Here is a 27,546-nt window from a genome sequence, read left to right as displayed (position 1 = left end):
GCCAGCTTTTAAGAAAACATCATTTGCTCAGTTATAATAATATGATCATAATGGAATGTTACTGATTTCTTTCGCCTTGAGTATTCCGCTGTGGTTATAGTGAACATTTTAGGCTGTAAGACGTCTCGAAACGCATTACAGGAGATATGCGGCGCATCATCATAAAATAACTGTATTTACTATTATGTTTTGCCGGAAAAAGTCGTTTATGAATATTTTGATCATTTAGAAGATTCATTTCGTTTGGAACTGCCCCGTTAACATAGATCACATCGCCACGCCCCACTCCCCCACCTTTACCCTTCCCCCGAGGTGTGCTGCGCGCGAACGATCTGACACCGTCATGGTTTCAATAGCTGCTTATATCTAAGTTGCAAACCTTAACTGATTAGAAATCTGAACGTTTCCACTTAAGTTACATACTTGTATTGTATTGTATTGTTATGAATGGATTTTACTTTTCAGGTTCCCTTAAATTCTCGACCAGAGCACTGGTCCACCGTGAAAATTGTACAATAGTTCTACCCGTTAGTGCATTGATGGAAAAGGAAGGCCGGTGTCATTTTGTTGTGTGGGAGGCCGCATGCAGAGAATCGTATGTCAGACACATTTGTCGTATACCAATGTATGTTTCCTGTTCTGGGTTAATAGCGCTTGCGGAAATTCTAACCGAACGTTTTGGAGCGACGCAAGTGTGTGCAATAAGCCACATCTGATCCCAGCTGTTGGAATGCCTTTAGTAGATGAAGTGGAGTGGACAGCGGACAGGTAACACGACAGGCTCTATAATACGGCGCGAAGTCGCGTATTTCTCTGCGTATAACTGCTCGATCAGGCAAGGAGCCTTTCAGGAATTCACTGGATCATGGATTCACTGCCGTTTCAAGCAAAAATGCATCATTTAGCCGTATCAAAGCCGTAATCAAGAAGCCACTTTCAGAGCTAGCCCAAATATGGATGCGCGATGCCTATGTGGTTGCTGCATGTTAAAAAGAAAAATGCGGACATGATAACATTCCCCAATGCGAAGTCGCTTATCAGAGGTGGAATCTTGATATATTGATAAGAAAACCAAGGAACATATAATAGGTGCGCAGGTGTAGGTAACAAAGCTCTTCCAAAATACAGTGTCCTAGCCAAGTGAAACCAACTGAGTGTTGTCGAGAGCCACCTGACTTAGTCAACAGTATTTCTCTTCTTCAAAACGTAGTTAATTAGTAAACGTATTTAGCCAACTCCTTAAATATTCCTTTGGAAATAAAAGGTGTCAATATGGTAGCCTCGAACAAAGACTATAGGTGTGATATTTCCATCAAAGTATAATCTACGTAGCTTTATTTATTGTCTTAGTCAGGTGGAATCAACGTAGTGATGTCAAGCGACTCCTGACCTAGCGTGCAGTATTTTTCTTTTTCCAAGCGTAATTAATTATTTCTTATAATTAGCGAACGTAATAATTATTGGTTTGAGGAAGAAAATGTCAATAGATGAGTTGCAGATTTTCCCGAACAAGTAGGTGTGATGGTTCCATCAAGTTAGGGTTTACGTAGCTTTAATTGTACGCATCCAAAACCTGTCAAGTGGTCATGAAGTTCTCTAAATCGCTTGCCTAGTGTGCGCATGAAAATTAATCGGAAGCATACTTCGGAGAATAGGGAATTCTATTCTTTGACACGCATTTTGATACGCTCAACTCGCGCTGTGGTCGCGTGGAAGCATTCTTTTGCAATAATTATTTTTTAATGCCGCAAGAAAGCTACATTGCGCTAATGATAGCTGGCAGAAAATATTTCATTCAGCGGCTTTTCAACACTATCTACAAATTGGTATTGGTAGATTATTATTCAAGTCAAATATTTATAAGTTACCTAAATAGTCTTTATCAGTTGTTGACTGAAGAGCGAAAAAATAAAAGGCGTCAGACTAGAAACATATATATGCTTGAGGCCGCCAGCATGTCACTATACGTAGCCTTACCCTTTCGGAATGGAGCAGAAAACCGGATTTCTCAAGCAATGCTGTAGTTACGCGTCGGTACTCCTGTCCTCTTCGAGGTTGCCTTGATGGCTTTCCATGACCTATGCGGAACAACCTTCTTTAATTTCACGTTGCACGTGACTATAGTGAACTAGAATAATATGGGGAACTAGAATACTGTTCACTATAAACTAAATAGTCACTTTGTACAGTCCGCTATAAAAATGACCGCGAAGGCCAATATTGTATATTTTGACAAGCACTTCGAGCGTGTGCTGCTGTCCCCTACACAGGATTGTTCTGCTTCTTGCATGTGTAGACTAGCGCGACAAACAGTTTTTCGGAGCCTTCCACTGTCTTCCCTATAGTGCATGTTCCCAGTTAGTTTTTCACAGTGCTTGGTTTGGCTCGTAGGGTTTAATTAACGTCCCAAGGCGACTCAGGGCATAAGAGACGCCATAGTGAAGCACTCCGAAAAATTCGTCCTTCTGGGGTTAACAAACGTGTGAGGTCAATGCACTTTAAAGGACAGCGGGTTGTCTGAATTTCCCGAGTCCTGAAACTATGGCGTCTCATAGCCTGAGAAGGGCGCGTGAAACAGATGGAGCCTAAATCACATACTACTAATCAAATAGAACACTTTGACAAATGATCTGACAACGTTCAGAAAAAATGACAATGACATGTGAAGGATGCAGTATAGAGCAAAAAGCAGAACAAAAATCTTGAAAAGCGCTAGAATATAAGAAAGAAGTGTGTAGAAGAAAGAAAAAAAATAACAAAGGTTGCATATATGCTGATGAATGTTGGGCCCTTCTCCTGGCTTCAAACACTTTTCATAGTTGACCAAGATACTTCTCTCACTCTTCATTTCATATTTTTAGTTCTTTATCTTTCTTGCAACTAAGTCAACTCATTTTATTTATGTCCAATTCTTTCTTTTTTCTTTGTTTTCCTTTTGTTCTTTCTTTTTTGTTTCTATCTCGCCGCAGTAGGCTGAGAGGGGAGAATTCATCCATCAGAGTCATCTACATACTGTCTCCTTGCAGCTCAGAATTCCGTGCATCTACATGAAGACATGGATGCAGATAGCAACAATGGCTGCATAATGAGAGTGAGTCAGTGCTGAAAGAAAGGAGAGGCCTGCGCAAAAAATTATATTTTCAAAATTCTGCGCTGAAGGTGACGACAGTTCAGGTCACGGAGCACCTGGCACGTCCGGTTCTTATAACGCCGCATGTACTCTGCCAAACAAATAGGAAACGCCAGCAATTGGTGCGAAGTAGGCTGCGCCATGGCTTCTCGTTCAGCAGATATTAAATGAGGAGAAGAACAAAAGGCACCGAAGAGCTCTGCATTACTTAAATATAATGAATCAGCAAAAAGTTTTCTGGTAAAATGATGTTTCGATATGTTACACAGTGACTTCCAACTTTAGAGCGCTTGGCTGCAGAGAAGTCATAGGCGCCTGGTAACTCATGGCAGTTGATGTAAAAAAGTCTGAAGTAGTGAAGTTCAAATCGGCGAGTTTTAATTTTTTCAAGGAACTCGAAGGGTAATTTTTGGCGAAATAATTTTTTTAAGGCCCGTCAAGCAATGGAAGAGCAGAAACAGTTTCACATTTCGGATACGCCTGAAGATTCACGATGCCGCAGAAAAAAAATATACCGACAGAAAAAGCAATTTTCTGAGAGTAACTGGGGGAAATTTCGGTATCCATACTCAACATTACTGCACTGAAGGTGCATGAAACAGATGGAGCTCGAAAAAAATAAAAATAAAAAGAAACGGCAAACCAGCTGTTTTATGTATTCGCCGCAGAAATTGAATTTTTGTACAAGCGTATAGTCAGCTTTACCTGATGCAGGGCTTCCCCTACACGGAACATGCGCCCCTGCAACTGCTAAAACAGGTCACAAGGTTAAAAGAAAAACGGCTTGACAAGGAAAGGGGTGATTCTTGAAGACGCGCCAGCCAAGAGCGACGCAGAGAGGTGCCCGCTATAGCGCGGCGAACGCAATGAAGAACAGATGGCTGTATCCACTTTCACTGCGTTAGACTACGTGGTACTGATTGGACTGCTGGCACTTTGTGTTGGCATCGGCGTCTTCTTCGCCTGGCGAGACCGCCGAAAGAAGTCCACAAAGCAGTTCCTGACGGCCAACAAGGAACTGGCATGGCTGCCGGTGGCGATGTCCTTGGTGGTCAGCTTCCTTTCAACTACTTCCGTCCTTGGACTTCCTGCGGAAGTGTTCATGCGTGGTTCGACCCTGTGCACGGGAGCGATATCTTCTTCGCTGGCTGTGCTTATGGCTGCGTACGTGTTTCTTCCCATGTACTACAACATGGACATCACCAGTATTAATGAGGCATGTATATGTATGTGAATGTTCTTCATAAAGGAGATTTACTTCCTCTGTTTATTATTTACTTTCAGTGTATTCAGTATTTCCTCATGACTATCCCTCTTGTGCGAAATTACTTACTACTGGGTTACTAGTTCCTTGCCTTCATTCATATTATAACTGGATCTAAAACATTCTAACCAATCCTACTTTTTTGAACGTGCACGAGAATGTAAACGCTACTAGCTCTTTTGCGCAATCATAAGATCTTTGACTGGCACCCTTTGTCGAACCCACAAACTAGATTTTTTTAGTGGGCTTTAACTCAGCCATCAATAAACTATATCGCTAACATGGCGAATAATAACATCAGATAAATTTTCTGCCGTTTGCATACTTTTGCCGTTTTCTGCCGTTTGCAGACTCGCCCAGCTAAAGAAAAAGGAATTATGAACAGATTTGCAAAGTGTTCAAAATTTCCTTCTTTCTAGTACTTGGAGAAGAGGTTCAACTCAACCGCTGTAAGGAAAATCGCGTCTGCCGTTTTTATAGTACAAACGGTGAGTACTGGCTTTAAGTATTGGCTTTTTTTGCACATTATATTCAAGACGTGATGCGGTTATTACAGGGCACATTGACATTTAGTAAATGAGTAGGGAGTAAAGAGTGCGCCAAAACAAAAACGATGTATAATCCAGACAGCGTATACAAAAGACACCGCGATTAATTCATACAAAACGCTTTAAACGGGAACATTTCTTCACATCAGGAACCAGTGAAAGCGTAGGAGCTGCAGTTCCGTTCTCGAGGACAGGGAGGCCGCAAGTCGTCTTCGTCAACCCCTAGATATACCTTTGTTCATTATCTACAGTGTTTATTCATTGCGAATAAGCCAAAAGTCTTTACAGGGTTCATTTTCAGCGCACAGAAGAGTGGAAATTACCTAGTATGTTGTCTCCTCCTTTGTTTCCGTCTAAAGATGACAGAAGTTTCAAGCAACGAAAGAATACATGATTGTCGTTCATCACAAAAGCTGCACAAGAGTACACATGGAAATAAAATTTTCGCGCTGAATAAAAAATGGACTGCTAAAACCTACAAAGGTTTAGTCTATGTAAAACTTTTAGAGTCCGATGGGTTTGCTTCTGTTGCTCATAATGTATTCGAAATGTTCAAATCCCCCTGAAAGTGAGATGTTTTGTTCTACCAATTTTGAGGGAAGTACTTTCATCATCATCATCATAATCATCATCATCATCATCATCACCACCACCACCACCACCACCATCATCATCATCATCATCATCAGCCTGATTATACCCACTGAAGGGCAAAGGCCTCTCCCATATTTCTCCACTTAACCCGGTTCTGTGCTAGCTGCATCCACTTGACCCCTGCGAACTTCTTTATCTCATCCGCCCACCTAACTTTCTGCCGCCCCCTGCTACGCTTTCCTTCCCTTGGAATCCAGTTTGTTACCCTCAGCGACCATCGGTTATCCTCTCTTCGCACTACATGTCCTGCCCATGTCCATTTCTTCTTCTTAATTTCTACTAGAATGTCTGTAACGAGTTATTTCTCTGACCCACTCCGCACGCTTTCTATCTCTTAATGTTACCCCTACCATTTTTCGTACTTTAATGAATGCTAAAGAAGCGCATGTACAATGCTTAGAGGCAGACCACCTGAGCTGTAGCGTGCCCTCTAATAAGTAAGTTTAGAAATGCACGTTATGCTCCCTAAATGAGCGGAAGAATTTTCTTTAAGCTGTTTCTATCCAATATTAAGATATTTAAGTTGTTTAACTGTTTTTAAGCCCGAAATGCCAAATAAGAGTAGACTGACGTTTAGTTTCTCAATTTACTGCAGATCGGCAGGTGTCAGGCATGGGTCGTTACGTGGGTTGTCTCGCTCTGGCGCTTGTGGCAGTTCAATTGTTTTTGAATATCACCAGATTTAATGCAGAGCTCATTTCCATCTTTTACCTGCTTATAGTTTTCCGCCATATGTTTTTCGCCTTCATAGATTGAGCTTATAAACAGTACCTGGAAACAATAAAGAAGCCCCGAGGTATAACTGATGGTACTACGAGCGATATAAACAGATTACCGTCATTTTTTCACGAAAATGCACGTTTAATAATAAGCTCTAACCGAACTGCATTTTCATCTTGCAGCTCCTGTACATGGGAGTTGTGCTGTACGGACCTTCCCTCGCTTTGGGGTCAGGTGAGGTAACAATTGGGCATATTGCCTGCAATTTTGTTTGGGTGTTAAAAAGCTCTCAAACATTCCTCACTCCGGTCGCTTTTACAACGAACCTAAGAAAAGCATTGGGGAACGAAATTACTGTTTTTTTTTCCACGCCTTTGCATAAAACTCCTAGAAACGTTCTTCAAAACTGCATCTTTGTCAATCGCCATTTTGATTAATCAGGTGATACTAAGAATTTTACCGATATGCCTTCCTCACATCCCTTGCTGCCTTCCCATATGTCCCACTGATGGCAGGAATCAGAGTAAGCTTCATCATGAAATGATCATGCCATATCAGCATTTTTAAATATTCCGCTTCATCTGCTACGTTCAGTCACAATCACTAGCGTTCCGTACGAGCGGATCATGAAAGGACCGCGAGTTTACAGGCAGTGGCAGATCGTATCTCGGCCTAACGGGAGGAACATGAACGCCCTTACCGAGAAAACACTGGAACCAACCTGTATTACATTTCGTTCTACTCGCCCCTCTTTTCTTAAATAGCAGCAAAATTTAAGGTAAAGAAGGTGGGCCATTTAAGGTAATGGGTACATGTAGCCGCAGAATGCTATGCATCTTTTCTCTCCCATTCTCTTAGGTTCAATATATGACATCAAGACGTGCATTTGTCTGCTACTCATTGTGGCTGTTACTCATAGGACGGCCCTGTTGCCTACTTGAAAGCATAGATCGAGTGTAATTTGTGCCTGCTGCGTTTAGAGGAGCACCTAAAAAGAAACTCACCTCGTAGGTGTCATTCGTCTCGGCGTAGCTAGTGCAACACCAGTAATGAAAGCACATCACTGGCATTGTATCCTATTTTACAGCACTTACACTGAAACGTGCCTTGTGGCGCTCACTGATGCTTGATAAAACAACGTTTTCGTCTTGGATCCTCGATCTCGCATTCTCGTGACACTACTATGTCGTGGACCCTTAGTCTTTCTCTTTAGAAGCAGCGGGGCTGATTAAGTGAAATTAACAAGAAAAGCACAGGTGAACAGGAAAAAAAGAAGCAGTGAAGAGTGAGCCGTGACATCGCACAGTTGTTGAAGCCATTGATCTGGGGCTACCTCTTTGATAACAATTTAAGTGCAAAAAATGTTTTCTTTGCTCACTTATTTTAACTCGTGTAAACTGCTGTTTTAATTTAATATTTAATTTATGCAAACGTTCCGTGGCTGTGTGCATGGCGAGCAGCTGTTTCAGCTATACAAGTGGTGCCATCTGGGAGCTGCCGTATCAAGTGGCGGAGCTTTAACCGTGACCTCCGCGGTCAGCTTCAGGGCCGAAGCGTAAAATGTGCAATGTAACTCTTGCACGTGCAGATCTGCATCATCCGAAGCCGCACTTCGGCTCTGGCTAATGGCAAGGAAAGGCTACTGACGAAGTCATTATAAAGCCGGGATTTTTCAGCCGCAGCAATCAGCTTAAGCCTTAGCTTCCGTTTTTACTTGATTCTCAGCGCCCACTTTTTTTTTCACTATCGTGATACTAAAAGTGAGAGCGCCACTTAAATTTAAAAAACAAAAAATACTCCCCCCTCCTCCCCCCCCCCCCCTCTCCTATTCTCCTATTTTTGCGGCAATATTTTAACTAGAAGGGCACAAAAAGTAACATTTCATTTGGCAAGCACACTTAACAAACTTAGCACGCATCTTTCGCAAGCAGAAGTGCATTTGCTTTAACTCTAAGCTGTGGTAGACACCTTTAGGCTCATTTGGTTTACAGTTACGGCTGTCGAACCGCTGACACCAAACACATCCACGCGATCCCGCGATACCTGCGGAAACGTGCCGAGGCGCGCCGAATGACCGCCGGTTTCAGGTTCACGTGACAACATGGTGATCGAGTTACCGGGTTCGCTTCGGAAGGCTTTCGGGGTTGCGTGCCGTCAGCCCGTCTATGGTGTCGGTACGCAGCAGCACAAGCTTTTGGAGATGGCGCTGCGGACTCCGCGAAACCTCGGAACTGCGACTGCCACTGCTTGGCGAATGAGTGAGCAAGGGTCTGGCAGACACTTGTCTGCGTGCACTTCCTCGCAAAAAAAAAAAAAAAAGGGGGGGGGGGGGCTTACATTCATATGAAAACTTTTTAATGCATTTTTTCTGCAAAATTAGCCTGGCTGCTGAGAATCGGTCGGTGCATAGAATTGCAAAATATGCGCAACTTATACTGCGTGCTTAACACGGTAATGAAAGAAAACTGTCACGCGGCCAGGCTGCGGAGAACTTTAATAGTCACACAATGTCATAGCGCCAGATTACCTCTGTGCGCATCGTAGACATTAGTTTCTAATTTTCTAGGAAAAATCATTGTACATTTCTTGTCCATATTTCTGTCCTAGCTTTCCCCTGGCGCTCTATTTATTACCTAGGAATGCCTGACGGACATCAAAAGCAGTGCAATATTTCTAATCCTGCTTCATGCAGTGAAAGCAAGGAAACGATCATTCTGCTGGTTACTGACCCTTACGCTGTAACCAGAATAAAATGAGGCGTTATCCGATGCAGACCCTGTTTCTACTCCCTTGACCATCCTAAATGTAAAAGAAAGACGACTTTAAGCAAACCAATGTTACCAAAACAGGACACAGGACAAATGAAAAGAGAAAACATACAATGTAGCACGGCGTAATGATGGAGGCACGAAAGAAACGACTTTTTGAGAAAACAACATGACATTTTTCAGTCCGCCCTTTTAATAGCGCGCGTCGTACAATCCTTTTGAAACCTGAGTATAAGTAAATTATAAATAGTGCAAAGAAAAATAAAAAACAAAAAACTGGAAGCAATTGGTACATTAGCATCAATAGGTTGTATTTTAACCGCGAGTTTGTCATGCCAACAACTTATTTCCGGAAATGCAATGATAATTTATTGTTTTAAGCATAATTGGCATGTTTAATTGTACAAAAATTGTGTTTCTCCAATTTTCTGCAGTGACCGGAATGCCAGTGTGGTCGTCCATAGTCTTGAATGGTGTTGTATGCACCTTCTACACCGCAATAGTAAGTAGCAGTTGAAAACATGGGCCCGCTATACTCCAGCGTTTAAAACCACTCAGTATCACATGTTTAGGTTTGCTGAAGTAAAATTCAATCATTGGTACCAGTACCTGCATCTTACAGTTTGTAAGAGTTTAGACCCACTTTATTTTTTATAAATGGGCATCCACTGAGTTATTTGCATCTTGAACGTTCTCAGCGCAGCCAGGTGATGATGTCATCCCTTCATTCTAGCAGTCGCGATAACCCAGTTTTTGCTAGCACTTGTTGCGATTAAAATATTCCTTTGACCTCAACTTGCTCACTCAAACGTGCTAGATGACTTGATTTTTCTGAAATTTACTAAGCAACCAGAAAAACGTTATGTCACTTCTCCAAATAGATGTCACCCACCATAACGTCTTTAATGACGACCCAGACGTCGTAAAAGATGCTGTGGGTTTTAATACGCACAATAATAACGCGTTGTGCCTTTCAGCGGTTTGCCAGGCAGGTGATGGTTACGTCAGGATTTTAGTTATTATTCTGCTTTATAGAAATCTGGATAGGCAACTAGCTAATTCCGATAAAATATTAGAAAAGAATTAAAAGCAACAAATAAGAGCATGAGGTTTTGAATAAACACTTCCTTAACGTCGTTGGAGAAGGGGTTCAATGGGCCACACCAAACAATGTGCAACAACAATGTGCGACACTGGCCATTGCGAAGATTCGGGTCCTCGAGAAGCACGTAGAGAGATTTATTTTTCCATAAAGTGGGGCTACCGTTACTCGTCAAGCTTTCTAACGCCTCGCCTTGCATTCTGCCCTCAACCTGAGCTAAGAACCTGAAATATGCTGCAACTAGAGACCGAACCTTAGAACCGTGAAATTTCGCATGCAGTGCAGGGAAAAATGAGAAATAAAGGGTTTTGTGCTCTTTTTTAGGCTTCAAGAGAATTTTGTGCGGGGTACAATGTTAGAGTCCTAAAAGCGCTATTCTCGGCTTTTCATCGCCATGATAGCGTACGTTGAACATCGGCCGAGCCGCAAGCGTTGCGTGCAACAGGGGGACATTAGTTCCGCACAGCTGTTTTTCTTAACTAGACCATAAACAACACCAAGCCGCCGTGGCCTCAAGGCAGCTCTTCAAAGCATCGTCGGTCGTGGCAATAGATATCTGTTACTCTCTGCTCTCAAATAATCAGAAAAAAAAGCACATTGCAGCATCACTTAAAAGTAGATCATGAAATAATGCTGTTCCCTGGTTTGCGACTCGGATCATGTTGTGAATGCGAGTCCGGACGCATCACTCATATCCTTATTGAATGCGATTTATGACTGACGCACTCACAACTGAAATCATGATGTTAACGAGAGTGGAGGCTCACTCAAAGCTCAGATCTATTTTGAAATTGCGCTTAGGTGATTCAGGAAAGTTTATTTATCAGTGATTTGCGACATAGAAGAATAACACTCATGATAGTTGCAGAGCGTACGCAACGTGCAAAATAAATAAGGTGCAAAAATATAGAACTTATGCATTGAGAAAATTCAAGAAATTTCAAAGGAAGACGCACTACAGGTATGAATTCGAGTATTAATTGCCCACAAAGCGTGAGGTAGTTTGTGTCAATATTTAAAAGAAACATGCACAATAAGAATAACTGTGTCACATATACTGAAAATTAAAGCAGTAAATTATCAAATAGAGTTCGTGATTCAGTTTCAAACCTGTAGTTAGAAATTATGATTGCCAGAGAGGCAAAAAATTCTCAGTCTTTGCAATTGCGGTAAGAAACTAAAACAAGGAGATAACAACGCTGCAATGCGTAAGGTTATATTCACCATTGCGCTCTGTTTATGGTGAACCGAAATGTCGGATTACAGTTTAACCCAGGCTTAAGTGCAGTCCTGGCACCATATATTAGGGGAAAATAAAGGCAAAAGAGTTTTAGACGGGAAGGTAAGAACGGAGGAAAGAAATTGCAAGATAACTTCACTTTGAAGATTGGTAACCACCCTTTACAAGAAGCGGATGAGCCGAGGGTGTTCCAGCTAGGCATATATAAGTCAGCGAAAGGAACACAGTAGCTCCATAGGACGAACAAGGCAGCAGTGGCTACGTGACACTTAGCGAAACCTCACATAGGGGAATAGGGGGCAGACCCGATATAACTGAATCTCTTGCACATTCATTTCTTCATTCTAGGATAAAGCTCCAGGCTCAGTTCTACAGACTGAAGGCACGACAGTGGGTGGAGCTTGAATTATGATAGAAACACAATGCTAAACATCACGGGTTTGCTATAATTTACACTCATGCTTATACTTCAGGAATATGGGTACTTCATCACTCTGACGGAAATTTTTCAATAGCAAGAGACAACAAAAACATTTGAGAGAAAGTAGACGGCTGCATGTTGCACCGGTATACAGTGATGTGACAGCACAGAACCGAAAACAGATCCCGCGCCTGGGCCTACATTACAAAAATTACTAATAAAATTACTAGACGTTTTGGTAACTCACAGCCAACAAAACGTCCAGTGGTTGACATAAGATTGACATAAGTTCATAAAAGCGCATCGGTCTTTGAAAGCGGTGGAAGAACGGATTCTACAATCCAAACACATTCGGAGTTATTCACACATCGAGAGTACATAATGGACCACCCGGATTCACTTGTAAGGAAACTTACCGCTATCCATGAAGCGGCGGAGCCGGTCAAATACCGGACCGCCTAAAAAGAAACGATCATATTTATACCGATTGTCTAGCGGCTATTGAACAACTCAAGTAATTTGAGAAACACTAAGCATTACGCAAGAGGTTATCACAATCAGGCGGACTATCAATTGCAGGGCGAACACCTCTACTGTATTCCCCCACGTGACCCAGTCCTCTGATAATTTCATCCACTCGTTCCCTGCAAACCTGTTAACCTCATCAGTGCCCCTAATTTCCTGCCGCCTCTGCTACGATTTCGTTCTCTGGAAATCCAATTGGTTACACTTAACGTGCATCATGTATCCTCTGCGCATTACATGTCCTGCCAGTGCTCATTTCGGTTTCTTGATTTCGACTAGAACTCGAGTCATTTCCGTGACCTATTCTGCGCGCTTCCTATCTTAGGAAATGGTCCGAATATACCATGCTGTGTTTATGAAAATAATAAAATGCATTCAGACGCATTGGATACAAGAAAACGCTCAGAATATTCATCAGACGAAACCAAACGCGTTACTCATTAGGCCCCTAACAAGAGTTTATCGTCCACGAGCCTTCCTTTTAATCGACTCTCCGCCTTACGCATCTAATGTGCTTTGCAGCTTTTATGAACATACCAGGGATGCAGACGTGAAGAACAAGTCGACTGAAAGAGGTTTGACTATCAGCAACAAACGTGGAAGACATGTACTTGTGGCTGAATGACAACTTTAAATGCCGGAGCTAGCTCTGGTATCTCAAGACAGTAGTCCACGCGACTTACTTTAATTTAAACACAGCCCCATCAATACCACCATGAGAAGCCTTCGAAAAATTAAAAACGAAAGAGAGGTAGCTGTACGGGCACTTTCTTTGGTTAACGCTAAATAGTCATCATCATCAGCCGGACTATATCCAGGCCAGGGCGCAGGGCGAAGGCCTCTCCAATGTTACCCAAATTAACCCTTTCCTGTGCTAGTTGCATGCACTTAACCCAGCTGAACTCATTAACCTCATGCACACACCTAAATTTCTGCCGCCCCCTGCTACGCTTTTATTCCCTCGGAATGCAACTTGTTACCCTCAGCTACCATAGGTTATCCTCTCTTCGAACTACATGCCCGGCCCACGGCCATTTTTTCTTCCTGATTTCAATTTGGATGTCATTAACTCCAGTTATATCTCTGACCTATTGTGCATGTTTCCTATCCCTAAACGTTACACCAACCATTTTTCCTTCCATAGCTGTCAGCGTTGTCCTCAGCTTCAGTAGAACTTCTTTCGTTTTACCGGAAGCTAATGCTAAATGTCGCTGGCAATTTTTAATCCACCGGTAGAGCGATTCTGCATTTCCTACATAAAAAGTATGAGGTCGACGTGCCGAGAATTTTGAACAGATGATCTGTATTTGATATACCCACTCATGCCCCTTACTCCGTTATAATTGTTACTTGTGAAATCTCGTCTATGCTATGATTAAACAAATCGGGAAATGTAGGGGAGGTAAATTAACAATGCCTGTTATCTGATGCAATATATAGGGCGATAAGGAGCGCTCAGCTAGGGGGCCTCACTGCACAACCTCTATTTTTTTACAGGAAAAGTTAGTTGTCAAGTGAAGAGCCACCAGGCAAAAGTTGTCGACCAGTTGAGAATAACATCAATCATTAGATATAAGCACTTGTCGGAGGCTTGCAATTACTAGTTTAAGCTTCATACGATCTCATTGGCTGCTGATGACATGATGGAATAAATACTTCCAGGTCTGTATGCATGAGTGTTTGTGCTACCACGGCGGTGCCGAGTTCCATATTGTTATGCGTTCTCATGCATCATGCACTATTTTGAGGAAATTTTAGGCGAAGTTGTTTCATTCTCAATGGCAATGCTGGATGACTAAGTCGCAACTCGATGCACCTCTATTCGCTCTGAAGTGATTGCAACGTTTTCTTATGAACTTTCAGTTGCTTTGCGATGTTAGAGTTTTACAGCAGAAATAAACAGTATTCGCATATTCTCAAACAAGTGGTAAGAAAATGGTGTAGGCTAGTAGTTTGGTGGATGAGAAAACGGTTTCATAAAGAATCCCAATTGAAATAGGTTCTAGCGTTATGCCAAATAATTTAGTGACGAACCTTTGCTGGTGGTTTCTATTTTAAAGGATACAGACGAGAGCTCTATCCTTTAGCGAAATCTGATGGTACGACATTTCTTGCCTTATTTGCCACTTGCCTTATTTGCCAGAAGGCTTATTATAGTCAAGTCAGATTTATTTACATATCTATGTTGTGGGCAGGCTCGGGCAAAAAGCGACCAATTTGCACTTGAAAGACACAGAGCCTCCCCCCCCCCCCCCCCCTTCTCTTTACAAGGTATACTAAAAGGGTAGGCTTACAGATTACATAACAAAAGAGGAGTAAAAGAAGAAGCACAGAACACTCAGTAGAAACTGTATTTACAGGTTCAATAATACGCTATCCACGTAATAACTGCGGTGCATTATGCCCCAGATGTCAAATTATTAAAAAAATGATTACAGAAACTTAGGAAAAATAACTTCTTAAAGCCCGTGAACTAGATGTTTCAACGCAGAAATTGCCCGAAAGAAGTTTATTTAAAATCTTGGGCATGAATCGTCATCTCTCGACCGTGTTTTGTGTAGCAAAAGAGGATGTACCAATGTTCTTGTTTTCGATATGGATGTGGTGCTAAGTTTGGGTTTAGGGATGACAATCGTAGAAAGATGTCACAATGAGCAACAGATGTTTTATACCTCGTGGATAAGGAAAATTTGTTATAAGTATGACATAATTTTGAGTCGCTTAAACAGTCCCTCCGCGTGTGCAATGTAGTCCACATTATCTATATAGCGTACGTGTTTCTTTTGAAGAATGCATATCTTGTTTAGGTTGTTCTGAGTGGTTCTGCCCCAGACAAGGAAGCAGTATTTTACATGCGACATGAATAACGTATATTGTATATTACTAACTTAATTGAATGATATGGATAAATCGAAGGAAACATTGCAAGAATTCTGACGCATTTTGATAAATTTTTGAAAGTGAAGCTGATGTCCCAGGTCATATTCATATAAAAGAAAACTCCTAATGCTTTTACTATGTTCACTACTTCTATGGTAGAGTTATCTATGCTTAATCTCATACCTGATGTAACGATGTTCTGGCGTTTATGAAAAAGTACCGCTTTTGTTCTTTTAACATTTATTACCAACGTAGCTGTTGTGCTCCATGTAGTCAATTTTAAAAAAATTGTCACGCTACGCTAACAGCAGGAAAGATGTGTCTTATTATTCTTGTGCATCTTAAGTACACTTCATTGCAGGTATTTTTCATAGGAAACCGTCACCTAACTTGATAAAAATGACAGTTGCAAATGAAATTATCATCGCCGTTTAACGATGGGCCCCTAAGCGCGCTGAATACATGCATTGTTTAAATTATTGTTTGAGAAGGCAGTAAAGAAAATTAAATGTTAGCGTAGCGTGATGCTTAAAGTATTGAAATGTCAATTCGAAGGTGCGGGTTTCAGATCCTGGCCGAAGCACATCTCTTTCTTTTGTTTTAGATTCTGTTATGAAGCATACATGCAGTTTTCAATCTTATAACTCTTCTTTGTAGCCTTCCTTTTATCCCCGGTTACCATGTAAGAACAGGGAGGTGTCTCAACGGGCGCTCCGCACATTACACAAATCCCTCGCTGTTCCCAGCGCTCCTACAGATGACGCCACACGACTGCGGGCCATCTCGGCAGCTAGAAATGGCGAAGTAAATTGGGCACCAATAAGATATTAGCATGAAAACGCTGAAATATTGGGTAAGTATACATTGAGAGGCAATGAAAACAATTAGTATAAACCTTCGACGAAATGAGTAAATACCAATAAAATAACATTTATAATCTTCAGTGTTTACCAGTCGTTCTCGTGACTTTCAGGTTCTTTAGTCTGGGAGAATCGTAGAGATTGCAACAGTTCACTTGATACCAGGCCGATAAAAAGCGGATGCCTGTAATTTATCAACTTGTCGGAACGAAAAACACTCAGGCGGTTTAGTCCCCGACGTGCAGCTTGTCTGAGCGGTGATGCGGACTGCGATCAACGATCGTGCACGCCGTGTGGTGTGCTAGGCCGCCAACATTGCTGCTCATCACTGTCGTTCAGGTCCCGTTTTTTTTTTTTTTTTTTTTTTTTAAATTCGCTTATCGCCCGGAAGCATGCTCGCCATGCGGCCACATCGCAGAAGGCTTTGGGGTACTCAACTTCTGTTCTGGCCTTTTTTTTTTTCGAGCGAAGTTCTTTTTTCTACTCTGGTTTGAGCGAAGAACCTGCAGACGCCCACTTCGTCTGAGCCGTGCATGTATGAGCGCATACAGTTCAGTGAAAGCTTGGTTGGGTAGCAAAGAAAAAAAGGACGGCTAATGTGGAAAGATATTGTTAATTTCCGAAAGGAGCAGGATAAAGTCAGTGCTTGCAATGCAAGTCTACATCGCAGTGTAGTAGCGCACTTCTGCGCTGTGACTTTTTCTTTTTTTTTTTTGAAACGCGATGCGTTACAGGAACTTTCACCAGTGTTTTATTGCACTTCATGCTGTTAAGTGTTAAAAACGGGATATAGCGTAAATTTACTCCTCTTGACCGAACTACGATTTCGCGGTAAGAAAGCAACGATGAAAACGCGCATTTGTGGCCGAGTCCCATCGCTTCGTGTGATATACTCACCAGCGGCAACGACAGGCAGCGGCGTCTCGCGACGCATCGCCAGGGATTATCGCCCCATGCGGTTACCAAATCTGGTAGCGTCCATTTTATTTATTACGGCAATTCAAATATTAAAATGAACTTCGTAGAATAATCACTGGCAAAGTATCTCACGCACAACAAAAGGCCTTGTTGGCACGGCTTCTTTTACAAGACACGGTCGCCGCGGTGCACCTGAGTACATGGCCCTTGTACGCAGCTTTCTAAGATTTTGACACGAGATGCGGCTCGAAATGCGTTTCGCATACAAAGGCTGAAGGTTGGAGTAAATGATCTTTACGTGGGATGGCATTTCTCCACGCCTTCAAGCGGTCTTCGTCCTTTGGTGCAAAAAAAAAAAAAATCAACTCATCATTGAACGACTTGTTGCCTGTCGTGCTTCGTAGGGCAAATCACTTCCGTTCACCTTCGAGGCCCTGAAGCACAGGCAACCGTATCATACACACCCACAATAAATGTGCAGTAATGATTGAGTAAAAAAAAAACAAATTTACAGACCGAATTAGAACGCCGTTCCGAACAAAACTTACATTTAACAGCGCGTTCACTGCAAGCAGACGACAGCGGCGAAGCGGCGGGAGCCAACACTTGCCTGCATTGCTGCCTGTTGGCAGGCAGCGGAACGGCGAGACTTATGGTGCAACTTTCGAAGCACTGGACAAGCGGCGCCGCTGATACACCTTTCTGTTCTTACACCCTGTCTCCGAGCCACCAAGGCTGATGGGCAATGCAGAGTCAGCTTGTACGGCGGCTTCCCCTGATGTTCCGCGTTTTTAAACAAAAGCACGTCAAGAACAAAACCACGTGTGCATGCAAATTGCTTAGTTGTGACTGCGAAGAGCCGAAACTGAAAAACATCGAAACTAGCCGCCTGTGGCGCACTGCCACGCGCAGGTTTTTTTTATCTTCTAACCATTAGGGTTTCTCTCCGGCGTCTTCTTTGCCTGATAAAAGAGGGCATATAGCTACCAAACAAAACATACCTAACAATTCAGACATGCAAGAGTAATGCGCATTAGAAAGCCCCCGGGATCTTTTGTGCGTCATGAAACTTGTACTTTCGAGAATGGGCTGTGGCGACGATAGCTGTACTTCTGTTCTCACTCTTTTATACCTTATAAGAGCTTTGTCTTCAGTAAGAGTGGTATTTTCGTGATTAGGTGCTGGTATGTTACTGACACAGTTAAGCCTAATTCTTTTTTCGTTTCAGTAGAAGAAAAAAAAGCAAATCATCTACATCAGAGAGACAATATCTGGTTTAGCGCAGCCACCTTGAGTGATTTATACCGTGACCGTAGCTCAGAGAGTAGGATGTGCTAAAACACGCGCCACTTGCTTCCAAGAGCCCTTGTGAAATGACGAATTTTGAAATAAGCCCTCCCTTTGCTCCGGATGTGCTGCGAGAATCGCTTTCAAATGACCTGATAACAATTCTACGTCATTAAAAATATAAGCAATCAGTTGTTCGTACTGCTGCGCGTTCCAGCATGCTGAGTTATTTTACAAGGTATGTCGTATTGCTTTCCAAAATATATCCTAAGAAGAAATGAGCTATCACACTGCATGTTCTCCTTTGTTCATTTTTCTCTCGCCCTGCACTTTTCCTCCTGATCATTCGCTCTACCACTTCCTCTGTAGGGTGGCATCAAAGCGGTGGTTTGGACAGACGTGGTTCAAATGATCCTGATCTACGTGGGATACTCCATGGTCATCACCTCGGTAAGTGTAAAGCTTTACACGGGTGATATCCCAGGTAGCACAATCCGTCAGTCCAATATCGGTGTGTGTTGACAATGTATTGGTGTTTGGTATACTGCCAAAAACTTCCGACATGCTGCCAATGCTGGGCAGATGGTTGGTGCTGCTTCACTAAAGTAACCCAGTCACCTCCCTTTCATTCTCACAGCACGTCTTAGCACCGAAAAAACATCGCCATCACGCAGGTTTTCATAATTCCGCTCGTAAGAATTCTAAGCAGGAGATGGCGACAACATTCGCTGCTGCTCTAGATCGTACTGGAATGAATATTGCTCACGAAAATATTCAGTATCGAGGGTGTTTAATACCATTTTCTGTGCGGGGTGCGCTTTATAACATGCTTCTTACAAAAAGTTCACGCTGGTAGTGAGAAAAAAAGTTAGCTGGTGGTTTATATTTGGTTAACCCTGGAGGAACGCAAAATCTTCATGTAGATGGTTACGCTCATTGCCAAGCTTGGATCAAACCCATTGTGCTTTTCTCCAAACCTAAAGCTCGTTCATCATTGGTCTCTTCGGCATGCCGATTTTTCAGGGCCTCATTCCGACACGCCACTGTAGCAAGCTGTTCGTCCTCCTCCATCTCGCGTAGTGTTGTAACCTAGGAGGTGCTTAACACGTGTCGCACCTCTACGTCACACTAACATCACTTCACGTTACCTTGACAGTGGTTACGGGCCACTTCATGGCCTAATGACTATGGCCCAATGCCCCATGGCGACCATCAGGCTTAACACACACGTTTGACCTCTACATCTCGCGACCTTGACCGTGACCTTGACACTGATCGCAGGTTGCTTGGTGGCCTACGTGACTATGCCCAAAATACACATGGTGACCACCAGGCCTAATACAGAGATTGTACTTCGACATCTCTCTCGAGGTGAAAACAGTGCATACCGATGGTTAGATCTACCTGGCGTAGTGAAGCTTTCGCTTGAAAACATTTTTCGTAGGGCTCTTGTCAGCAATCCTTGGAAAATAGCCGCTTTAATCCGGATGGTACGGATAAAGTGTCCAGCAATGTTTGAGGTGGGACCAGATGACCATTACGCTGGAGCTCTCGTGATGCTTATGCACATTTAGAAAAAAAAAGCATCGAAGGCAACAACGCAGATGAGTTTATACAGCAATGACCTGATTTTCGGCAACCACTGAGTGTTGGTGGCACTAGCCCCTCATCGTAAACTCCTCGAATGCACTCGTGCCACCCTGCGTAGGTTTAAGAAAAGGGCTCACACGACGCGATCGGCGTTCTATGTACGATACATTTGCGGCGAGATAGAGTAGAAAGACTTAGTAAGGTGTCACCTGTTAGCAGACTGCAATACAAAAAAATAGATTGCAGTTCATGCGGCATTCTGAGGAATGAAGGGAAGACTTAAAATAAGGCCTTAGTGGCGTCGCTTTCAAATTTCCCTGCTATGCTTCTAAAAGTTTTATTATTCATCTTTAGGAGAGTTGATAACATCAGTGCATCGTCTGCCCAGCCATTTTAATAGTCTGTGTTGTCTACCCTCCCCCAGAACTGGAACAATCTGCTGGCGGAAGCCTTACACTTAATTATTTCAATTTATTATCAGAAAAAAATCTACGTCAATTTAAAGCTTGAACTTTGAATGCTCTATTCTCTAAAAATTCCGGCGTCAGAGCTGTAAGCCAACGTCGGGTTTTCTGGAGTCATCAAAGAACGCGGACTCGCTACTCGAATTTGACCTCATTTGTGAAGTACTTAGCGTGGTGTGAAAGCACATGTTTGGCCTGTTTATGGGTTCTTTCTTTAGTCGTACTGCATCTATGCTAAAACAGACAATAACGAAAAAAGCATCGGATTTTTGGGTGAAAAGAAACGGTCATGGCTGTGGCAGGCGGTTGTAGGGGCATAGTGGCATGGCCGTCGGTCGTATGGTGACCATATTACATGGCTGATGTGGCAAGGTTAGCCAATCCGGGGTCCACTCTCAAATTTGAGAGTGCGGTCATAATCCTTTTAATAGTATCCCTGCTCTACACATAGGTCATGGAGCCACATTCGTATGGCTTGGCTGATATAAGCGGTGACTTTATATCAGTGTCGAGTGCCCTTTTACCTAAGACTGTATAGTAAGAAATGTGTAGGAGATATTAGTGGACAAAATAAGTGCTTCGAACTGGCCTAGTAGTAATGTCCGTGGGCGAGAATAAGGACCTGCAAGGAAAGCTGAAAAACTGGATCCACTTACACTTTTATGTCTATACACAAGTATGGAGCTGAAGTGTGTTTCACCTCCCCGTTCCTTCGCCCCCATCCCAACCCCAAAATTTGCGTGTAGCTGCCTTGCTACATGCAAATTTTTGTGTAATGCCCCACAATCATGCCATTTTAACGTTATCAAAATATTCTTGTAATAAATGAAGATTTCAAAGCTACCAAGCAGCTCGTTTCTTCTAGTGATATTAAATCATAAAGAATAGGTAAAAGACATGCCATTATTTCATGAATTTTATTTCCACGACGTAGGGTGTGCACCATCTCGGTGGATTCAGCACCATGTGGCAGAAAGCTAGCGACGGAGGCCGGGTCATATTCGTCAAGTAAGAGCTTGCTTACGATGCGAAAGCAGGCCACTGCCGAGCACCTTTTCTCTGGTGTGCACTACAGAACAATAATTTCATTCAGGACACTGTCATGTAGTACGGGGACTGAGGGTTCTCTTAAACTTTTCTTTCATTTCTTGCTGTTTACCAAATTCACTGTCGCAATTTCTCTGTAACAGCCCGAATATCTAAAGATTCAGTTGAGGCACTAAATGCTGCTTAAGTGCAGATATGCGAAAACCTTGTAGATACGTGGGTGAAATATCATCGACTGATGTTTTGGACAAGTAGTAAATTTTTTTTCGCTCGGTATTGTATTCGGTGTGTGCATGTTTGTTTGCTGGACGTATAGATTGCCGTGCTTCACGTAAAATCTCGGACAGTAATCACCGAAACCTTGGCTTGGAAGCACGCATGTGAAGGTACGTAATCCCAGCCGGATGGCTAGACCTCTTTGCAAAGCCATCTTTATGATTACCATCGAACGAGTACTACGACAAATGGGTTTTGCCATAATGATGGAAGTATGCTTGACTCCATCCTTAAAAAGAATATTGCCTACCGCACAATTATCTTGTTTTTACTTCACTGCTCGTCATGATAAATATGTTGTTGCGTGTTTATGTATTATATCAGAAATTAAATTTCAGCATTTATTACTACCCACATATGCAGATTTTTACATCCCCTTACAAAAAAGCTTAATGAGTTTCTGATTAAATGGTAATTACATTCCTCATCATGCACATTAACATTTCTATACATTTTCTTGATGCATTTTTGATGAGTTTCACAAGAAAGTTGGCCACCGTGTTTCTGGTTGGTACCTAATGTGTGCATTTCTTGTGTGTTGTTCATGAGTGTTGACCGATGAGCACTTTTGGATAAAAAGTAAAAGCTAAAACGTAGCGAAGCACCTCAACTACATTAAAAAAAGCTAAAAAATAAAAAAAAATTAAAACTAAGCGAAAAAAAAAACTGCACCTCTGACAGGATTCGAACTCCGTACCTCTTACTCCGTAGCCTTCTACGCTAACCACTCGCGGAACTGGTAATGTCGGTAACGTATTTGCTTCTTATGTCTGGACTGCATTCATAAGATTGGGACATAATGTTTCGAAGCATGTTTTGAAGTGTACAGGCCATTGCGGCTGCTCTAACAATTACAACTTCTTGACCTTTAGAACTTGCATCTAATGTTCTAGATACCTATGCGCACTATTTTGTCCACTGCAGTCATTTTAAGATGTCGAGTTTGGCATCGCTGGCAAATTTATCAGCGCTGGCTCTTCGGTGGTTGCTACCTTGGGCGTAATTTTCGCTGAACACGGAGCTGTAGCACGAACCTTTGAGGAAAAAAGTGCGACCAAGCTTCAATGCCGGCAAGCGCAGCAGCGCCAGCACTATTTTACTGGTAACTAAATCTTATTTGTATCTAAACATTTCGGGAAGCGTTGCGATGACTGAGCAAGGAGCTCGAAAGCTTAAGAAACACGCAAAATATCATGCATTATAAAGAAGGCATTGCTTCTCGTGCCCTGGTCGCGCACATGCTCCCAGGACGGTCCAGTTCCGAGTCAACGCACGGCTCGGGTTACGTCCGCGCGTCGTCGTCGGCGCAGGCCGGGGTACCCCTGCTGGTCTCTCCAAAACGGCCTGCTCGCAGGTGCAAGGAGGCATTGGAAATGGAGCGGCCTTGCGTCCGTTAGCTTGGAGGCGGTGTGGCAGTGCGTCGGTTCGCGTACACAATATCCTTGCCCGTAACACCCTCAAGCATATTGTCCAACCACAGCACCCATTCGCTTGGCAAGAAGTGATTTGCAATGGCACAAACACCCAAGACGCAGGGCGTAAGCGTGTTTTGAATGAAACAAATGTCCAAAAAGTTGTTTTTGTTTTTACAGTGCATGCTAAACAGAAATGAAAACATAGTAAAGAATATACATTCGCTTAGTGATGTATAATTTCCCTCATTTGAGAAAGTCAATGTATTTCCACATTAGCTCCTATACAAAAATACTGTTTTGTTTTCCAAGTACAAAACTTCTTGCGTAATCTCAAATGAAAGTCTGTTGCGGATCTCATGTTAAAACACATAAAAATTGTTTCTTAGGCTACATCCTACATATGCTAATCAGAAATGAAAACATAGGGCTCTGAAAGTGTGCAGTTAACAAAGAAATAATATATATTCACTTAGTGATGTATACATTTCCTCATTTGAGAAAGTCAATGTATTTCCACATTAGATCCTACCCAAAAATACTGTTGCGTTTTCCAAGCACAAAACTTCATGTGTGATCTCAAAGGAAAGTCTGCTGCGGATATGATGTTAAAACACATCTAATCTTGAATCTCCTTTGAGTGGTTGATGACTCATCAAAAACACATTACGTGGGTAACAGAAATTCAATATCCATTTTTGTAAGGGTCTGCATCATACGGTCATTGAATGAGGCATTGAAAAACGGAGCCGATTCGATTCGCTAGAAGATAACTCAAAGAAACCTTTCTACTCGGTCGAGGCCATACAAACATCACCATGAGAGAAAAATGCTGCAGTAATACAAGGCCAATTTGTCATCCCGCCTAAGCGAGTGGGGATAGTGGCGAATCAAACAAGTCATTATCGAAGCCGACCCTATTTTGAGCATACATGCGCCACCAGACAAGCAGGAACAGAACAGATGGCATCGAACCAGTGACCATGAGGTGGCGCGTATCATAGAATGAATAGTGGAAAGCGATCGTCGCAGCAGCGCAGCGGTTGTGTGCGCGAGTGATCTTAAGCACTTCTACACATGGTGTTCTTAAGTGGTTCTATGAACTTTTTTTCTTTAACTGCATATCTCAAATTCTGTGTGCCTGTATCCGCGGATAAATTATGGTAGGCCACATCGGTAACAATGCTTATCGGGCTGAAAGATAAAGGATAGTCTTAGCCCGGCCGCTCAATGGAGGCGCCTCTATTGAGCGGCCGTGGTCTTAGGCACCGGGAAGCTTCAAAGAAAATGTATGTGTAGTAGCGGCACAAGCCTTATGACGCATACATTAGCCGTAAAAAGATTCACACATTACGTATAAAATATAATGAGTACGTTTGATGCCTTTACATGTAAGGGCCGCTTTTTACATGTGGAAATACAAAGCAAACAATAATAATCTATTTATGCTCCTTCACAGCGTATGTGAGTAGGTGTAGTGTATTTAAACATGCATGATTTGTTTACTGTTTTTTTTTTGTACCGTGAGCACATTAGCTTTACTAATGCGCCCCCCCCCCCTTTTCATCCCCCTCTGAAAAAGAAAAACGGAACACACGAATTAACAAATATTCGTATCGCGGTGCGCATGTGTATAGCTTTGTTGTGTATTGACGTCCGCAAGTTCAGATTGACACTATTGGTGCTCGCCTCATCAGTAGCCCGGAAGAATGAGAGCAATTTTCCACAGGCCCGTGCTCGTTGTATTTTTGGGGCACTGGTATATTGTAAATTAGCTCTAGAATCGTTTTTTGCCTGCATGGTGGTAGGCCCGAGAACCAGGGCCCAGTTGCTCTCTCCCATGATTGGTTGAAACGACCTAAATATGTGGCTACACACCATTGATGTTCTGAATCGGAGTTAAAAAGCTTCCGATTTCCGATTGTACTATCTGATTTGTTGAAAACGCAGATATAATTTTACATACCTGGTTTTTCTTATTGGTCCATAAAAATAATAAAATTTGTGGAGCGTAATTTAGAGGCCGCATTCACTCTGAAAGTTTGCTTCAGTCGAGCGCCAAGGTTTGGTCTCTTCTTTATTGCCTTGCAGCTTCAACCTAACCCTTTACGAGACTTATACCACATGGAACACGCTGTTCTCGTCAACACTCAGCTGGATGGGAACCTACTGCGCCAGCCAGACACAGGTGCAGCGTTATCTGAGCATCGGATCTCTGAAAGAGTCTCGAAGGTAAGCCTCTGTTTCTACACTTATTGTGCTTTTCTTCATGTTTGTTACCTTTTATACGTTCAGCTTGCAAATACATCGATATCCGTAGTATTTTCTTGTACGTAATTGCTACGTTTCATGTCCGTCTAAAGGGTAAGCATAATTCAGGTTTACATGAAATGGCCGTGGATTTTAATGTGAGCAGAGCAGCATTCCAAACAATCAGTGCACATACTTTTGGGCTGTTTTTGAATCCCCCAGACAAGCTATAGAATATCTGTGAACAATTCAGCATGGCTTCTTCGAAATAGGAATGTCGAGTTCTTGAGCAACAGGGGTAGCGGTCTTTTTTTTTTTGCCGGAAACAGCGCAACAAGGTCGTATGAAGCAGAAAAAGCAAAAGCTGAAATCTAGATTGCCAGTAAAGTGAGTACCGTAAAATAATACTGACCAGCCTCCTCTCGTGTGAGCGGCCCCGCACAAGAATGTGAAGGCGAAAGTCTAGTACAGCGTGTCGTTAACCATCTTGCACATTTTTTTAGGATCAAACACACCCATTGCACAGTTCAGTCACCAAGGCAGATAGCTTTCACATCCAATTCCGGACGGAGGTTACAAAAATCGGCGTTTTGAGCTGCTTGAGCTTTCTCTGCCGAGGGCTGCTTTCAAGGCCATGGCCACTCGCGACTAGGGGTTCAGTGAATGCGTCTTGCCCCGTACCCATTGGGAATGAAGCTCCATCTTAGCACACGGCGACGACGTATACAAGACGGACGACCAGGCTGCAGGCGTGCTAGCACATTTTCATGAATGTCCTAACGGCGCCGCGGAGGACATTTCTCTACAGCGGTGGTGCGGATGGCACTGCCACACCGCCGCTGACGTTTTCCTCCTCTTTCAAGCGCCAATGTTTTCCCTTCCTTCAAGGTGCTCCAACGGGGCCACAGACATTTGCAGAAACACTCCGACTTCGCCCCTTCACCCTTCTTCAGATGCCACCTCTGGAGTTGCTGTTTCCTCTCTCGGCACCCTCCCGTTTTCTGTAGTTCACAACACGACCTTTAAAAATATAGATATATGGCTTTTGTCTTAGAATGTTTCGTTCTCGAATTTTTTTTTTGTGTTTGTTGACACGGATACAAGAAATTTAGCAGGGTAGATGTGTAGGCCAGTTGGTGAGACATAAGGAAAATAAAACCGTCCTGCGTCTGCTGCGGTTTTATTTTCCTTAGAAGAAATTACAAGCCAGTGTATAGGCGTGCTCACCCACTCTGCACGCTTCCTATTCTTTTGATCGAGAACATCAAGGACAGATGCTATTTTGCATGTGGTATAGATCCCTGTGCAAACGAAGATACAGATCGTCCAGTGGCTTTGGCCAACGGCAAGTACGCGTACCAAACCTCCTGCCAGTTCCAGCACGGTGGCAAGGTGGCCCACGACCGCGACAAGTGCAAAGCCACTCGTGCTCGGCAGGATAAAGATAACATGCTGCATGATCAGTCCACGCAGATTTGCGTAGTGGTACCGGAGATGGCGGTGGTCTGAGGGACAGATGAGTTGACCCCGTTTCTGGGTTTGATTTCAGGAAATACTTCGTTGGTTTGGCTTGATTTTGCTTGGTTTGTTTTGCGGAGTTAAACGTCCCAAAGCGACTTGGCTATGAGAGACGCCGTACTGGAGGGCTCCGGATATTTCGACGACCTGAGTTCTTTAACATGCACTGACATCGCACAGCACACGGGCGCCTAGCTTTTCGCCTCCATCGAAAAGCGGACGCCGAGGCCGGAATTCGATCCCGCATCTACTACTACTACTACTACTTGGGACTTCGGAATATTCACGGGGGGGGGGGGGGATACCGGACACGGGTTATGCCGGCCTAATGTCGCGGCGGTACTCTTGGTGTCCCGGGGATGGGGAAGTGGGACGTGGGGAGGGGTGAGGGGGAGATCGTCTTGGCCCGCACCAAGCAAACAGCCCGGTGAACGTCGGCAGGTCGGTAATCCGGTGTGGAGCCTCCGGTGCAGCAGCGCTTATGAGTGTTCCAGGCGAAGCCTGGTACTGCGCCTCTGCGAGGCTCAGGAAGGACTGCTTGTGACAGCAGGACGCCACGGTGATTGGGACAACCGCCGCAGCAGGAGGGGACCGCGACAGACTGCTGTCAAGGCAGCAGCGCGGCAGGTGGCGCTGAGGAGACCGTCAGTAGACAGCGCGCCGAGGCCCGCG

The 27,546-nt window shown here is 43.3% G+C and overlaps 1 protein-coding gene across 1 annotated transcript in view; it reads left to right on the top strand.

Moving 5' to 3' along the window:
• The first annotated feature begins 4,007 nt into the window (after positions 1-4,007).
• Positions 4,008-27,546, top strand: part of LOC146209221 (sodium-coupled monocarboxylate transporter 2-like) — a 61,354-nt gene continuing 37,815 nt past the window's right edge. Inside the window, exons 1-7 of the mRNA XM_084579818.1 lie at positions 4,008-4,346; positions 4,814-4,882; positions 6,499-6,550; positions 9,519-9,586; positions 18,687-18,767; positions 21,306-21,379; positions 25,198-25,338. Of these exons, the coding sequence (XP_084435944.1) occupies positions 4,008-4,346; positions 4,814-4,882; positions 6,499-6,550; positions 9,519-9,586; positions 18,687-18,767; positions 21,306-21,379; positions 25,198-25,338 (824 nt within the window). The remainder of the gene's footprint in view (positions 4,347-4,813; positions 4,883-6,498; positions 6,551-9,518; positions 9,587-18,686; positions 18,768-21,305; positions 21,380-25,197; positions 25,339-27,546) is intronic.

The sequence above is a fragment of the Amblyomma maculatum genome, chromosome 1 (genome assembly GCF_055883805.1).
Source record: "Amblyomma maculatum isolate TAMU_Amacu chromosome 1, ASM5588380v1, whole genome shotgun sequence".
NCBI classification, from domain to species: domain Eukaryota; kingdom Metazoa; phylum Arthropoda; class Arachnida; order Ixodida; family Ixodidae; genus Amblyomma; species Amblyomma maculatum.
Note: the sequence above shows the minus strand (reverse complement) of the source record. Positions and strands in the feature narration are given on the sequence as shown.